Below are 18,298 nucleotides of genomic sequence, written 5' to 3' on the forward strand. Positions count from 1 at the left end.
ATGGGAGACATCCATGCCACATCTATTCTGTCCAGGCTTTTCAGCATTTGAAATGCCTGGGGTTCCTCCTCAACCTTCTGTACTCCAGTGCAGTCCAAGAGCCGACAATCATTCTTCATATACTAACCTTTTCATTCCTGAAATCATTCTAGTAAATCTTCTCTGAACCCTGTCCAATGCCAGCATGACTTCTCTCAAATACGGCATCCAAAATTGTACACAGTACTCCAAGTGAGATCTCACCAATACTTCATAGTCTCGACATTACACCTCTTTTCTGTATGCCATCCCTCAAGAAATGAATGCCAGCACTGCATTCGCCACATTCACTACCGACTCAACCATGAGGTCAATCTTTCATCTAATCTGCACGAGGACTCCCAAGTTCTTCTCAAAATTTTGAATTTTCTCCCCATCTAAATAATAGTCTGCCCGACTTTCCAATCCAATGGACACTAACATTTTGTTGTTGATGGAATATTATTTCTTCCAGGTCATGCGTTTCACAGCATTCACAATGCTTTCACGTTCACAAATACTTTTGCAATATAATGATTGTGAAGGAAAACAAAGATTGATTATTGTCGATCGTACTAGACAATAAAATACAACACTATGTGATACGCATCTAGGATTTTCATTTATTTCTTACTCAGGAGGGCTTACATTTTAAACACAAAGGTTAGATTAATTGGTCAGTAAATTCCAGGCTCTTTATATCCTTTCACAGGTTACATTCAAGTTCCTTCCCACCTTTGTAGACTAATCTTACTCCTGATAATTTTCAAAGTAACAAGAATAATGCTTGCCATTGCTTTAAGAATCTGATTTTAACGAGGTGGTGGGGCTTCATCAGCACTCGATGACAGGAAACACTGCCTTCAAGATTCATTGACCTGTACTAAACAAGCAGTCTGCTAAACTTTGAATTCAGAAAGAATATTGTGCTTTACATTATAGAAAAGAATTGCAACAATGGACATGTAAAGAAAATTAATGATTATTGAAATAACAAGAGATCTATCCTATGAAAATCCCAATTTACTAGGATATGAACTCATGCAGGTAAATGGGATTTGAACAGATGGACAAAAAGATTGGCATGAACTTGTTGGGCCAAAGGTCCATTTCTCTGCTTTACATAGCTCAGTGGTTAAAGCACTCATCACTCATCTAGTAAACCGGGGTCACAAGTTCATTTTTGCTGGGGCCTGACTTCTGTGCGGGGGGGGGGGGGAGATGACAAAGTGGCAAGTGGCAACTCTCTTCCTTGCGGTAAACATCATGAAATAATTTCATGTTTGTTACATTCTAAATATAGTATTTCGTGACAATAATGGGACCTTTACCGTTTACAACTCCATGACACTAAATATTTTTTCTTTTCCCAGAAATTAGTCCTTCATTTGTGGTTTTTCATTTAGCTTTTCAGATTTCTATGTTTGCAAAAAATGGATATAATTAAAGTGCTGAGTCATACTTTTCAGCTTGGTGAGGGGAAATAAATGGTCCATTTTTCTATCTGCTGAAATTACTAATCAAGGTTATTTAGAATGCTCAGTTCTACCTTGTGTTGCTGTAGATCTGAGGCCGTGACAAACACATCAACAACCTGAAGAGGAAATGTCAGAAAGAGGCAGGACAGAACAAAGAGAAGCAACAACGAATTGAAACTCTGGAGCGCTACCTTGCAGACCTGCCCACCCTAGATGATTATCGGAAGCAGAGCTTCTAGGTCACACTAGGTCACAAAGAGAAATGGTAGATTCAAAATTGAATTGGATTTCATCCTACCCTTGATTTCCAGAGTAAAATACCTTTCTCAATATAGCTGTTTTGAAAATTTAGCATTACTGAGATTGATCATCTCAGTGTAGTAGATGAGATTATAGAAGGAGAGTGGGTGGAAAATGGCCCTGTTTTATGAAATTTCAGGCTACAGACCTGTTTCTATTGGTATAGATTAGAATAGCCCCCAAGGTAATAGCAGAACACCACATGCCAGTGCTAGCTAGAAGGTGGCTTTACCCATGAACTGTGGAGACCAGTTCCACTTCCTTCTGTTTTTGATTTTCCAGAATACTGTCCTTTTCCCTGCAGCGAGCACGAGCTTCTCCAAGTTTGGCCTCCAAATCCTGCACTGTGCTCTGCAACAATTCAGTTTGCAGCTCTGCATCCTTCAGCTGCAAAACAAAATATTTGATCAGTAATGTTACCAAGCACCAACATAGTTCACACGGAGGCACAATAACTGAACGATCTCCGCCTTAGTCATCCCGTGGATGCCGATGACTGAACAACGCCTCAGCTCATTCAGCATAGCCAAAATCAAACAGAACAAGTGCATTCAGAGGCTGGATTCGGTTGGTAAAGAAAGGGATTCTTTCTTTCTTGTGATAAAGGCAAAAGGTTGCAGAACTAATACAAATACCTACTAGATAGAGAGAGATACACGTGTGTATACATATTCGTGTATAGATATAGATAACAAAATTACTTGCACACAATTTTTTTGTACCTCCAGACTTCTGCTGTTCAATCACCATTTGCCAAGGACCACCATCAAACAGCACGCCAGCAAGTAAAAATTGCCCAGGGATGAGAGTGTTTTTTGGGTACACGGCATGTGAGGGCATCTCAGTCAAATACACCAGAAAACCAACAGCCAAGGGATTGAAGAGGAGACATATGATACGCCAAAACAATGAAAGGTTGCACATATATTGAGACTTTAAAACGTCAAAATAAAAGCATAAAGGAAAATGAAAGCCATGTTGTACTGCTATATGCTCATTGTAAAAAAGGAAGTGAAGGTTTCAATTGAGCATTGCATGCACTGTCTGGTGAAACATGATTCATCAATGCAAATAGAAACCTCGAGACAAAATATTTTTTACCCTGACATATTTCAATTCTGAGTGATCATTGAAGCACAACTATTGTTAAAACACATTTTCTTTGAGCTAATTAGGTGAGCAATGATAGACAGGAAATCTGGAGAACTCATGAATCCTCTTGGAGTAGCCCGTTACCAAGTTAATAATCATTGTTTTGTGGAAAGTCATGAAAATGTCAGCCCTTATTATGGGCTGTGTATATCTGTGCTCAGAAAGTTTGTTAAGTTCAAACTATGATAAAATCTTGATTTGCTGACAGCCAATAGTCAACCCCACCTGTCGGCTCTGCTTCTGATAATCATCTCGGGTGGGCAGGTCTGCAAGGTAGCGCTCCAGAGTTTCAATTCGTTGTTGCTTCTCTTTGTTCTGTTCTGCCTCTTTCTGACATTTCCTCTTCAGGTTGTTGATGTGTTTGTCACGGCCTCGGATCTACAGCAACACAAGGTAGAACTGAGCATTCTAAATAACCTTGATTAGTAATTTCAGCAGATAGAAAAATGGACCATTTATTTCCCCTCGCCAAGCTGAAAAGTATGACCCAGTTAAATCTCACTGCTATCCAGACTAATTGAACGGACTTGAAGAAAAAGTGGAAAAATGTGTACTTTCATGGACACAATGGTACTATCAAGGAGACGTATTTACATCAATCACCACAGCTGTGACCATTTTAAAAAATTTGACAACATGCAAAGGGATCTGCAAAGAGTATTGATCGCCCTCACAGATGATCGTCCTATGAGTTGCATTCAAGTTGCATTCAAAGTTGAAAGAGCAATAGATGTAATGTGAAGTTATACTTAGGCATTGATCCAAGATCATAAAAGGTTTGAGGTTATCAATGCATGCTATTTTGATTATACAATTCTTCTGTGGTTTCTTGTAATATTTTGTATCATTTACAGTGTTTGATGTCAGCTGTAGCTTTTACTTAATTTTAATGAACTTTATATAAAAATTCTAGGTTCTGCCATTCTGCAGATCTTCAATAGATTTACCCCACTCAGGCAAATTCAGGCCAAATTCAAAGAATTCAAAAGTACCACATATATATCTCCCTTCATGTCATGTCTGACCTCATTCTGTATCCAAATTCAGGCCTTGGCTCCCATTACGCTACATTCACCACAACCAAACACCTTCAAAATCAAATACCTTCAATCCCAATGATAGCTGACATCATTATACATTTCTATCTTTGGGCTCCTCCTTTCCTATTTTCAAATTTACTAATGGGGATTAAGGGTAGAGGCTGCAAAGCCATCAAAATGCACAGATACGAACACTTCTCCCAACACTGGTCTCTCACCATCAACTACATTCATTCCCCGACAACAAACTGAAGCCAACAGTTCATAGATGTGTTATGATTGGTTGAAGTTGAAGCCACATATTTGGGTCATCACGATTGCCACCCATCTCCATTCTTTTACCCAATATGATTTCAAACTGGTATTTTCTGCTGGAACATGGAATTCCGTTTCCCCTTGATAGGTGGTAAGCCTCAATTGTGCTGACAAAGTACCAAGTGATGTCCATCTTCAACAATAAAGCAACAGATTCAACAGCCAGATCTCTGATCACCAATAACATTCTGGGGAATACCATTTACATCGGTGGTTTTCAAACTGCCCCACTAAACAAACAATCCACCTTAAGCAATCCCTATGCCACAAGTGCTGTGATTAGTAAGGGATTGCTTAAGGTGGGATGTGAGTGGGAAGGGAAGGTTGAGAATCACTGCTCGAGACCTAATTGTTATGGAAATATTTTGCTTAAGAAAAATTGTCATTGGCCCATTTCCTTTGGAGTTATGAAACCGAGCACATAACAAGTCAATTATGTCTGATTAAAACAGTGGTTTTCAAACCTTTTTCTTTCCACTCACATCCCACCTTAAGCAATCCCTTACCAATTACAGAGCACCAATGGGATAGGAATTGATTAAGGTGGAATCTGATTTTGGGGGGCAGTTTGAAAACTGGATTAGCCAAAAAAAACTGTGACTAAGAAAGATCAGAGTGACTCACTTTCTGACATTATGAAGTCCTTCAACATCTTCCAAGTGCCAGTCCAGAGCAATATTCTCCCCAAATCTGGGCAAATGCAGCTTCAACAACACAAGGACAATGTCATCCAAAACAAATCCCTCCTTGTTTGGTAGCCCATTCACCGTCCTTCAGTCATTCTCTCCATCGTCTGTGCAAAGTGACTATGGTGTGTACACAATGCCCTTAACGTACTCACTTCGATGCTTGAATAATACCTCCCAAATCTAACTTTTTTCATTACGGAAAAGGGAAGTTCTTCATCTGCATTTGGTTTTCAAAATATAGCATCAACTCTTCATCATTGGATCAAAATTCAATGAGTGTCTGCTGGACAATGTGGAGATTAAGGAAGCGGAAATGTCGGATCATCTTAAAAATATCAAGCTTCATAAGTCCACAGGGCTGGATGCGATATACCCTGTGCGGAAAGTGAGAGAACAGATAGCTGGGAGGGTAGCTATGATCTTTGAATCCTCTTTGGCCGTTGAGAGGCGCTGGAGGATTGGAGAATGGCAAATGTAGTCCCCTTGTTTAAAAAAAGTAACAGGGAGAATCCTGGGAATTATGTCAGTGGTATGTAAACTAATGGAGAGGATTCTTAAGGATAGGATCTATGAGCATTTGGAGAAGTACTCTACTTAAGAATAGTCAGCATGGCTTTGTGAAGGGAGTTGAATTCAGTTTTTTGAGGAGGAAACAAAATAAATTGATGAGCTAAGGCAGTAGATGTGGTCTATATGGATTTTAGCAAGGCTTTTGACAAGGTTCCCCACAAGAGACTCATCCAGAAAGCAATGAGTTACAGGATCAGGGGAAAATTAGCAGTATGGATTTAAAAAATGGCTTGTAGGAAGAAAGCAGAGCAGTAGTGAAAGGAAAGTATTCTCCCTGGAGGTCGGTTACTCGTGGATGTGTTCTGGGGCCCCTGCTCTTTGTGATTTTTATTAATGACCTGGACGAAGAGGCAGAAGGATGGGTCAGTAAATTTGCAGATGACACAAAGGTTGGAGGAGTTGTGGATGAAGCTGAAGGTTAAACAATTATATAGACAGGATACGGAGTTGGGCAGAAAAGTGGCAGATGGATTTCAATCAAGATAAGCGTGATGCATTTTGGAAGGACAAACCAGAAGGCTGAGAACAGGGCTAATGGTCAATTACTTCAGAGTGAGGATGAATAGAGGGACCTTGGGGTGGAAACCCTCAAGGTCACTGCACAGGTTGATAGGATAGTTAAGGCGGCCTATGGGATGCCGGGATTCATTAATAGGGGGATTGAATTCAAGAGTAGAGGTCATATTACAACACTATAAATCTTTGGTAAGACCACACTTAGAGTATTGCGTTCAGTTTTGGTCACCGCATTATAGGAAGGATGTGGAAGCTCTGGAGAAGGTGAAGAGGAGATTTATCAGGATGTTGCCTGGATTGGGAAACAAGTCTTGTGAGGCAAGGTTAGCAGCGCTGGGACATTTCACTTTGGAGCTTAGAAGGATGAAGGAGACTTGATAGAGGTCTACAAGTTTATGAGAGGAATAGATAGGGTGGACAACCAGCACCAGTTTCCTAGGGCAGAATCAGCAAACACCAGAGTACATATGTACAAAGTTAATAGAGGGAGGTTTAGGGGAGCCATCAGGGGTAGGTTTTTTTTTAAAAAAAAACAGATTTGTGGGAGCCTTTAATACCTTGCCAGAGATGGTAGTGGAAACTGAAACACTTGGGGTATTTAAGAGACTCTTAGTCAGACACATGGATGGGATAAGGAGGGTTTAGTACATATAGGGGTCAGCACAACATTGAGGGCCAAAGGGCTTGCACTGTGCTGCATTGCTCTTTGTGCGAGTCTGTAGCTGGAGAAGATCTGCAGTGTTTCAAGGCGTCTCAATGCCACAGTTTCAAGGTAAATCATTGCCTGCCTTACAACTATTACAGAAAAAAAGCTTCTTTCAATGGATTACTTTATTTTCCTCAGCTTTTACAGGTTACCTGCATTGAGACCATGATGTTGAAGACACAGCAATGTTGGGCAGGCATGATTCTAGGACGGAGGATCATTGCCTGTTCAAGACTGTGCTGTAAGGTGAACTCTCCACTGGCCACCATGACAGAGGGGCTTCAAAAAAAAGGAGATACAAAGACTCTCTAAAGAAATCCCTTGCTTGGTGCCTGTCACATTGACCATCACCAGTGGTCTGCTTTAGCCTGATTGCACAGCCTTGCAACATACCATTCACCAGTCGGTCTTCTCCTTCAAGAACGCACGCAGGGCTGGCCTGGAGGACAAAAGGAAGTGGAGGAAGACACAGCAGCACCAAACCCAGAACAGAATTTCCCTTGCAGCCAGAGATGTCTGTTCCACATTGGCCTAGTCAGGCACTAGCGAGCCTGCAGCAGATGTGGACAACCCCCTTCCTAAATCTTTGTTCGCAAAACCAAGCCAAGCTCATCCAAATGTACTTTTACCATTGGAAAAAAGGCCATGGTAACAATGCGAAGAATTAAAAGTACTGTACTATTAATAAACTAAATCAATGGAACAGTAGTTTCTGGCACTTAAATTTTATAATGTCACTAGCGCCACCCAATGGCAAACTGTAGAACTGTACACTTCATCAGGAATTCTGTAAATTGGTAAATAGCCTGGTTTCTGCCTGCAATGCCAAACAAAATATGGACAACACATTATATTTGTCACTTGAATCAAAAACCCAAGAGCATTTGTAAATTAGGTTATCATTCAATTTTAATGGAAAACAAACCAAAAGTATTCACAATGAAAGAACAGGTCTGGTTTATAGATGGGAATACTCAAGCTCAGAAGCCCCCATACCAGGCAACACCATGTCCTCATACTTGCCTTTTCTTCCATTCTTTTCATATCATCCGAGTGCTTTTGTGTATTTTCTCTGAAGCACTCATTCAGTCGGCGAATCTCCGCTTCTGACATTGCTAGTTTTTTCTCCATCTCCAGTTTCTCATTGCCCAAAGCATCTGAATGTTCAGCATAACGTGCTCGCAAGAAAGCATTTTCCCTTAACGATTCCTTTTAAAAAGAAAAAGGAATCTCCAATTTTTGATTTGCAAACAAAGAATCCCATTTGATTTGATAAATAAAGAGGATCAAGAACTTGAATGATTTTTAATTATGGATGGATAAACTAATCAACACTAAACTTCAAACAAAAGCAGCTGGAAACACTCAGTAGATCAGACAGCATTCTGTGGAGAATTACACTTCAACATTCTTTAGTGTTATTGACACCATTCCATGGAGTGTTTCCTGATTTGCTGAATATTTGTACTATTTCGATTTTATTTCAGATTTTCAACCAGGATCTGATTTTTTAAATTTAATTTTTTTTTAAATTTAGACATACAGCATGGTAACAAGCCATTTTGGCTCATGAGTCTGTGCCACCCAATTTACACCCCATTAACCTACAACCCCAGTACAGTTTGAATTTTCCTGAAGGTTTTCTCCAATTCCTCACACATTTCCAGATCCACAGAAGTGAAATAACATTGTCAGGTAATTACTTTTCTAAATCGGTTGTGCAAATATAGAATACATTTTATGAGGGGGAAAGCAGCCTATTTTTCAATAAAGTTACATGAAATACAAAGTTCACATGCACTGCACTTCATTCTCAGAACTTTCGTGAAATTCAAAACTTACCCTCTGTGCTGCAGAACGCGCATTAAATTTATTTCCTCCCACCACCTCTCCAAGCCATTCTTTCATTCAAGTCTCCCTTTCACCCTACACTGAGGCTTACAAAATAAAATCATTGTTATGGTAGCTACAGCCTTAATCCCTTAACCCTACTTTACTAAAGCCATTGTACCTGCAGTTGGAGCACACAGACATCACTGAGTGGAATAGCACGCCCCAGCAGAGCACCATGCATCTGTAACTCACTCTCCCTCATTTTCTGCTCCAGCTGATAGATCTGTTGTTTCTGTCTACAATGCCAAGCAAAGAAATGACAAAATGTGATTGATGCTGCCTTGTACATTGTTTAAAGTTAAAACTCAAGGTTTTTTCTTTCTTTCAATAGTGTAGCTAACTGGTTGGGTTTGCACAATGATGATATGAACATAAACACAAAAATTACAACCACTATCAAAAAGTTTAACCTGGAGATCAGAAGAGAAATTGAGACAGGAAACGCCAAGCCATTATCTGCAAAAGCCTCTGGGAAAACAGGAGTTATTTCAGATTCCAATAGCTCAAAAGATGCTCCAAATATCACTAACCTTGAAGCACCACAAGAACATCTGGTGTGAAAAGTGGAACTGTAATGCAAATGCAAAGATTGGGGATTTGAGAAAATTACTCACAGTTGGAGCAAAGCAAAGAAGCGTACAATCAACACCTGCTTCAGTGAAGATGAGAACATTTGCTTGAAACACGCAATAATATAGTAAAACACCATTATCCAGCACTCAATCAACCAGAAACTCAAACAACCCCGGGGGGGGGGGGGGGGGGGGGGGGTGGGGGTGGAATAAAAAAATAAAATTTTAAAATGAGTAAAGTTTTAAATAAAAGTTTTAAATTGTAACAATTAATGTTCTCTGAAGCAACACACAACCCCTTGGGAGCGAACATTCACCCAGTGGAATGCCCCTGTTGTGCTTTGCCCACAGCAGCTGTTTGAATAAAGTTTCAATAAAATGTGTTTGAAAAAGATGGCGGCCCCTAGGATGAAGCACCAGCTGGTGCTGCTCACTGCTGGAGCAACTCTCCCAAAGTATCTCCCTGAACTTGGGGGTAAGTCTTTATCTTTATTAGTATATTATTATGTATATTAGTGAAGCTTTATCTGTAAAGTTGGGGGAGGGGGTGTTAATTATGACAGTAGCAGTTAGTGTAGCCCAGTTACAGTGCTCGCGAATAGGGTTCAAAATTTAAAGGAATGTGCACCAAGGGCCTGACCAGAACACTTGCATGGAGGTGAGTCAGGTTGTGTCGAGGGATTGACCATGACACTCAGAATCAGAATTTATTGTCATGAACATGTCATGAAATTCAGGGCTTTGCAGTAGCATCTTAGAGAAAACATTCATATTATAACCATCTTACAGCATTACTAGAAATAAATAAAAATTAATAGTCATGCACGAAAAGTAAGGCAGTGTCTTTGGTTCATTGATTATTCAGGAATCTGAAGACAGCAGGGAAGAAGCTGTCCTTGTGGCATTGAGTGCTCGTCTTTAGGCTCTTGTACCTTCTCCCCAACCCCATCCCCTCCCCCACCCCCGATGGTAACAGAGTGAAGAGGGTGTGGCCTGGTGGAGGCTGCTTTTTTAAGACACTGCCTCATGTAGATGTTCTCAATGGAATAAAGTTTGGTGCCTGTGATGTCGCAGGCTGAGTTAATAACCCTCTGAAGTTTATTTTTGACCTGAGAGTGGCACCGCCATACCAGGCAGTGATGCAGCCAGCCAGAATGCTCTCCACGGTACACCTGTAGAAGTTTGAGTGTTTTCGGTAACATACTGAATCTCTACTTACATGGAGGTGAATCAGGTCGTCAATGTGAGGGGAGTACAGTTAGCATAGTGCCAATGACCAGAGTTAGAATTTAAATTTTACAAGTTACTGGAATTACCTGATTGAAGTGAACTAATTAAAGACTACACTACTGATTTTAAAAAAAAAACTACTTTAAATTTTGCACTATCTTTTGTCTTTTAAATGGTATAATCTTAATGCAGGTGTATTAGTTAGGCATTGGAAGACTGAGTCTCAGTCAACCACAAAATTTGCATATCCCACATCCACATTCCCTGTAGATGCCAGCTAATGAGATTTTACTGTACTTCGAATCGAAACATGCTTGATAGGATCCAGTAAATGAAAATTAAAACCACTGCTGTGCCTGGACAGGAATCATTTAACATTAACACCAAACATCTTTCTCACTGCCTGCTATGCCTCATCAGAATACATTTCTAACAAACACAATTTGCATATACCTTTCTATCACCAGCTCCTTTTCTTTTAATAAGCTATCATTTGCTTTTATAAGTGGATCCCATTTATTAGGTTCATGAAGTGCACAAGAAGGATATACAGTAGGATATTGGTGAGATCCATGGTTCAAAACCTAAGGAAACAGAGAACAAAACGTTCAAGTCTGCTGAAAGCCTCAAAGCAAAAAATGTTCATTTGATAACAAATGCCAGTCTGGCCTGGTACAAATGTAATTAGAGACATGTTCGAAACAATGGCTCAACTTCTACACAAAACCTTTTTTTTTTAAAAAAGAACTTAACTCAGTTTAACTAGTAAATAACAAACAAATGCAACAAGGACATAATGAATTCTTAGGAAGATGTAGTGACACATCACTGCTAAAGTAAAATGTACAAATAATCAAAGCACTCATTAAGATGGTACGGAGAGAAGCAGAGATTTGAAGGCAGTTGTTGCCATCATTGCATAACAGCATTTAAGGAATCATGGAAAAACCATCACACATCTTCACTACTCAGAATGCTGTTTGACTCCTCCTCTCTACTTGCTGACTAAAAAAAAATGCTGAAACAACTGAACATAACTGCTTTACCTGCATCTGTTCCACCTGTAGCCGAAGATTGTCCAACTGTTGTTGTTGCCATGTGGTCAGATCACAAGGTCTATCTTTGGATAGAAAGTTGAGCTGCTTCCCTTGTACTTGTTCTCTTAACCCTATTGGACCCCAAAGTGTTTGATGTGTTTGTAAGCTATGGAGTCCTTCAGGAACAGAGCCTGGTTGCAAGCAAGGTCTTTGTCCTACCCGTGCAATGCCAACTGGGGCAGATTTACTCTCAGGCAAAGATTTAAAAGTCATGTCATAACTACTGCATGTATTAGTGTCTCCTGTACTGTTGATGGCACGGGGTACCTCATCCTTGATGTAATTTTGAAATCTGTACTTGGAATCACCACATAGAGTGTCTAAAAATGCAGACTGATTTAAGGTTGGTTCAACATGAGGAGTTTCAAATTTTTGCACCATTTCCTCTAATCTCAGGTGTTCAATATTTGGGTAAGAAGAATAATCAAGCAAATTCAATCCAGGTCGGCAGAGATTTGTTGAATCAACAGGCAATGCTCTCACATTGGCAGAAGAATCTTCCATCTGGCTAGATCTAGTCTCAAAACTGGAAATATCCATCCCATTCAACTTTGATAATGAAGAATACTTCTTCGCAAACTTTTCATCTCTTGCATCCGAGTGAACACTTGGCTGTGTAGATACGGAACCAAAAACTGGATTACCCATTGGGATGAGATTAGATGACACCTTGCTGGATGTTGAAGGCATGACAAGGGCAGTGGGGATGATGGACTGTGAGCGTATGGGTTTGAAGGAGAAACTCTCACTGGTGCAACATAAATCTGCAAGAAGTGAAGTGAAAGAAAGAAATGCTTGTTAATTTCTTGTTTAGAAGAAAAGCCACCGTCACAATAAAGGGATCGTTAAAAAACAATGGGCAGAGGTGGTCCACAACTTTACTAAATGAGCAGAGGTGGTCCACAACTTTACTAAATGGGCAGAGGTGGTCCACAACTTTACTAAATGGGCAGAGGTGGTCCACAACTCTACTAAATGGGCAGAGGTGGTCCACAACTCTACTAAATGGGCAGAGGTGGTCCACAACTTTACTAAAGGCACTTAACTCACTTAAAAGAATACACATTAATGTGATAAATTTTCCAGTAATGTCAGTCAAGCTGAAAGGGAGCATAAGAAATTGGCTTAAAGGAGGATGGGCATTGGTATAATGAGTAGAGCACATATTTCAGCACCCAGTGAGCCATTTGCCAAACCATTAGGATTTATGTGGGATTAGATAGCAGCTTATTAGAGTTTAAATACATTACTAAAATGATCAAATATTTTTCTACGTCAATACAGAAGCATCAATTATTTTTAGATACCATCGACAAGAGTTTAAGATACCCACAAAATGGATAGGACTTTTAATGGGAAACAGAATTTCATTCTTAATTATACACAAAAAAATCAAGGAGCTTCTTTAACAACAGGAATAAAACTAGAAAAGCCTAAAATGCTAACTGATGTAAAATATTAAAGATAAAGCTTACCTTTATAAATCTTTGAAATACTACACTTAATCTAAAATAAAATCCATCTGCACAGCACTGTCAATTGAAAGAGTCAACAAATAAATGACCCAGCTTTCACTAAGGTTTTGCTCAGATGCATAAATATTGCTGATCGAAATGGAACTAAACTTTCATCGCGACCAAGCTAAATGGGTGAAGAAATTGGCACACCAAGCTCCATTTTCACAGTGAGGACATTGGCATTAAGAGTTGCTGGTATAATTAGAACTGCTTCTCAATTTTCACGAGTAGAAATGCACTTACACATAGTCCCACAGCCCAAGTCAGATTTGGAGAATAGTCTTTTTTTTATATATATATAATTTAAAAAAAAATTTCACACTGTTAACCATATCAATCAAAATACATACAATCATTTATTTCCCTCTTAAATATACACAGTGGCTTTTTCTCCCTTTTTTATCCCCCTATCTTCCCTCCCCCCCACCTCCAAACCCATTAAACGTTCAACATATACAATACAATAAAACCATTAAACAATGTCATCACACAATGAATATTTAATAAACAAGAAAATTGTGTCATCTACTTTTACACACTGGATCAAGTCATTTTGTCTTCTTATCATTTTAGGGGGTGGAGGTCCGAGGCAAGCCCTCTCTGTTGTGTTCCATGTACGGAGAATAGTCTTGAGACTCCAGAAAATACACCCTTGAATAATACAATCACATCATAGATCTATCTCCATAAACTTCCACAGTTGAGCTACAAGTACTTAAAAAAATACATAAATTTCCAGACTCACTCAAAACAAGATTTGGAAAAGAATATGCATATAAAGCCCCTTTTTCACTGGCATCCCAGTTAATTGGCTGTGCAGTGTCCTGGGATTGGAAGCCCTTTGTGTAGTTTCCACTGGGCCATTCTTAACTGGGACTAATTGCTTTTCCACTGAACACACTCATCCCCGAGGATCGGAGTGTTCTACCTTCGACTGGAAACTGGTGACTTTCTGCTGTCCCTTTTCCACTGGTTTTATCAACGGCTGGCATCAGCAAACGCCAGAGATATTAGTAGGGGAAGAGGTGGTTAATCCCTGGAGTGAAATGATGTCATTTGATGCCGACGTTCAGACAATGTTCGTTTTCCACTGGCCCCTGGCCCAGTAAATTCCCAGTTAATTCCTGGGACAGTGTGCCAGTCGAAAAGGGGCTTAAGTCTTACAGGACTGAGGTAAAAGCATCAATGTACGAAGCATAAATCTAAATCACCATTGTACTGCATATCCCTAGCATTTTATGGCAGTTCCAAGTTTTCAAGAATCACGTTTTTCCAGTTTTTTTTGTGTGATTCCATAGAAGTAAATTTCACAGTTAACCACCCTAATTTTGTCACTTGTACAGCAAAAAACTGTAAAAGTAAAAACCAATTGTGATCAGCCTTGACTCCTGGATCAAGACACAAACACTGCAGAGTCTTAATATTCAGACAATCAATAAACCAAATTGTCAATGGACTAAACCAGTGTATTACAGAATTCAATACGTTGGGATTTTACAGATTAGAATGCTTGCTAGTATGGATTTAATACAGTTCTATACATTTCCAGTTCTTCAAATACTTTCTCATAGATCTCCTATTACACAGCAATTTGTAATGGTGAGGATACTCATTCCCAACTTAAACAAAATCCACACTTCTCTAGAATCAACCTCTAAAAACATTATTTTCATTTTTTTTTATAAAGACCTGGAGCAGCATAGCCACAAAATAACATATTGTGTGAGGGATGAAAATCAAAATGCTTCAAGATATTAGAAATCCCATTTAAAAACAAAAACTGCTGGACACACTCAGCAGTCAGGCAGCATCTGTGGAAAGAGAATGAGTGTAAACATTTCAGGTCCATGATACATCAGGACCATCTAGTTGTTGTTACGTTACACAAGTAACATACCATTGGCAAGGTTGAAAAGCCAATTCCAGCACACCATTTAATTAAAAGGTCACACAATTACAATTCAGTGTTAACTCAATATTAATCTTCATGTTGGATTTACTGACATCATAACCCCATGTCAATTTTCTTCCTGCTCAACCAAAAGCAACCACTAAAGTTAAGTGACAAGACAGCCATTTTAGTTGAGTCATAATGTAAAGAATTCACATTCTATGAAGACATTTGTAATATGTTTTTTTTTTAAAAATGGCTGTATTTGTGGTTGCTCCACACATTTCTATTCCACTTACCATCCGTGCTCTCAGAACAAGATGTGCCTAAAGCAGTGTCCCCACTATCAGCTGTACTGGGCCTTCTTTCTGTCTTGTGTTGGCACTTTTGTGAAATTACTGGTGTTTGCCACTCAGCTTCACAATATCTTGCTCTCTGTATATCAGAATCTGTGGAGAGCAAGGGATTAATTTTAAGGCTCTATAGGTCTATTTTCATGGTATATAATTGCTTCCTCTGGCTGCAATGACAATAAATAACATTTAGAAATTCCTGTACAAAAAGTATTAATGGAAGACTGAATTTTAGAATAAACAAGCAAAGTTCAGAGACAAATATATAATACTGTAAGGCCAAATTTCAGATGTCTCCTCATGGAAAATGAATTACAGGCAGTCCCCAGGTTAAGAACATCCAACTTACGGACAACTTGCTCTTACAAACAGACTACGTGCAGCTTCAGTGGTTCGTCAGCTTGAGGAAGGAGAACGTTGTCAGCCATTTTAAGCTGGATCACTGTGTTGAGTGTATAACTTTGCTTTTGACAAATTTTTCTCTATTTACGCTTGTAACCATGCCTCCAAAGCGCAAATATGATTCAAGTGCTGGTGATGCATCAAAGAAAAGTAAATTCCAACTTACCTACAAATTCCACTTTAAGACAGATTTAGGAACGTATCTTGTTCATAACCTAGGGTCTGCCTGTATTTCATTAAAAGGCAACCAGAAATATCACAGCATTATCAAACAAAAATTTGATAGAATCACACCAGAAGATGAAAAAGCATGATGCTGGCAAATCTAAAATAAAAATCAAAAGCATACTCCAAAATGTTTGAAATTAACATTTCAGATCAACAACCTCTTACCAGTGTACTTCTTTCTGATCATAGGTCATCCACCTGAAACTTAACTCTTTATTTTTGCGCTTTTTACAAATGTCACCTGACCAGGTCAAATGCCTTCTCAAAGAGGCAGATTTTTTATTTTTAATTTAGACATACTTCACAGAAACAGGCCCTTTTGGCCCATGAGCCTGTGCCACCAATTAACCTTCACCCTCTGTTTAGAATGGTGGGTGGAAACCAGAGCACCCAGAGGAAACCCACAAAGACACGGGGAGAACATACAAACTCCTTATGGACAGCAATGGATTTGAACCCACTCACTGGCACTGTATCAGCGTTGCACTAACCATGCCATCCACTAAGAAATTTAAATTAATAATTTAAAAAGAGAGGGATTACATAAATTCTGGGGGTTTCAGTCTTTGACAGCAGGGGGTAGTAACATCAATTAAAACCAGGGATCCTCAGGAGGCTGGAACTGATAGAGCAGATCACTCTCTAGTGTGAAGATGTACAGAGATTAGAGCCAGGAATTGGAGGAATTGCAAACAAGGATGACTGTTTAAAAATAAAAAGAAACTGATCCTGGAGCAAATTCACGTCACTCAGAGCACAAATGATGAGCAAATTTGGACATAGGTTTTGGATAAGATGAATATTACCACCCTGTATGGTTGAGGTGGAAGATCAGGAATGTGCTGGGACAAGTCAAGCCCAAAGGTAACAAAGATAGGTTGCTGTAAGATGCAATTAGGTGCAATTGAAGACAATAGCCCCCACCTTCCCAATACTTAGTGGTGGACTAGCGAGGGATTCTGCAGCTGACATACATGGCCAAGTGGTGAGCTGTTGGTGACTTGAAGTTGAAGGACTCGCGCCACGCTGCAGGAAGCTGGTTAATTGGAGCTGGGTGTCGGGGCCAAGATTTACAAGGATGCAGAGGGCAAGAAGGGCTCTCGAACAGCCTTGGGTGCTGAAGGCTTTCTCATGATGTCTGGGCTGGGGTTGCCAATGGTTTGAATTGAACAGGAGTACTGTGTGGCTGCAGGAGCACTGGAGGCAAATCAACGGGTACTCGACGACTCTGGGGAGAGGGAACTTCACTTCCCTTTCTCTGACTACAAGGGTCACCGGGCAATGCGAATGAAGAATCTTTACCTTTAGTCTGCCATAAGGCAATTTATTTCTGTTTTATTACAATAAATAGTATTTAATCCAACCTGGAGAAGGGCAGAGGAAATTTAACTAGACATCTAACTGTGCCTTGTCAAATTGCTATCAGCCTGTAGGACGTTATCAAAATGCTGATCTGGGCAACGAGTCTAGATTATAATATGGAAGAAAAGATAGATTCTATTCTCAGCCACTGGACTTTTCAGAAAGGTCACTGGACAGCAACCAAGTGCTGGAAGCCTGGCTGATCTCACCACAATCTATTTCAAGACTGGTTGAAGCATAGCACAGAGATTAAGGCAGCCAATGGAATTTTGTATGTGTACAATTTCATTTAGTCATTCCATAAAAAGGATATCCTAAAATAGCCTGCGTCTGTACCTTCAGGCCAGTAAAGAATATTAGATTTACAGTAAAATGCAGCACATAGTTAACAAACAGAAAACTTTGAGAACAAAAAGGTTCATTTTCAGGTTGGGAGACTGTATCTACCAAATGTTGCAAGCATTATTGCCTTGCCCAAGTTGTCTACAATCTACAGCTGTGCTTTCGAGGAGTTAAACAAATGTTACATGGTAATGTTTGCTGACAAACAAAACTGTGCCAATAAAAGTTGCAAGGAGGGTGCAATGTATTCTGTAGACCCAAGCTGTATTTTCCAGCTGCCAATCATTTTAATTCCTTTTACCATTCCCACAGAGATAAAGTTCAAGTTCATTTTCATCTGATTTGCACAAGACGACAAAATAGTTTCTCGGACGACTGCACATACATACACAATACACATAATAATCACATAGATACATAAACACAATTCAAAATAAATATGCATAAATATTTTGGAATTATTTTCTCAGTTACAGGATACTGTTCAATCTCAATCTGTGGGAAGAAGCCATTTCCCAATCTGGCAGTTCTGGTTTTGATTCTCCTGTAACCCCTTCTTGATGGTAGTAGATCAAAAACACTGACGGATGGAAAAGGCCTTCTATAATTTGTTGAGCCCTGTTTAAG

General features: G+C 39.5%; 1 protein-coding gene across 3 annotated transcripts in view; it reads right to left on the reverse strand.

Annotated features, from left to right (window-relative positions):
• Positions 1–18,298, reverse strand: part of cep85 (centrosomal protein 85) — a 62,814-nt gene that overhangs the window by 25,693 nt on the left and 18,823 nt on the right. For 2 of the 3 annotated variants that reach the window (XM_069895433.1, XM_069895434.1), the window contains 7 exons: positions 15,284–15,433; positions 11,526–12,340; positions 10,933–11,063; positions 8,796–8,913; positions 7,808–7,993; positions 3,174–3,326; positions 2,029–2,183 (listed from right to left, as the gene is read on the reverse strand). In XM_069895433.1, coding sequence (XP_069751534.1) covers positions 2,029–2,183; positions 3,174–3,326; positions 7,808–7,993; positions 8,796–8,913; positions 10,933–11,063; positions 11,526–12,340; positions 15,284–15,433 — 1,708 coding nt within the window. The other variant, XM_069895435.1, reaches the window with a different exon arrangement.

This window comes from Narcine bancroftii, chromosome 8 (assembly GCF_036971445.1).
Source record: "Narcine bancroftii isolate sNarBan1 chromosome 8, sNarBan1.hap1, whole genome shotgun sequence".
NCBI lineage: Eukaryota > Metazoa > Chordata > Chondrichthyes > Torpediniformes > Narcinidae > Narcine > Narcine bancroftii.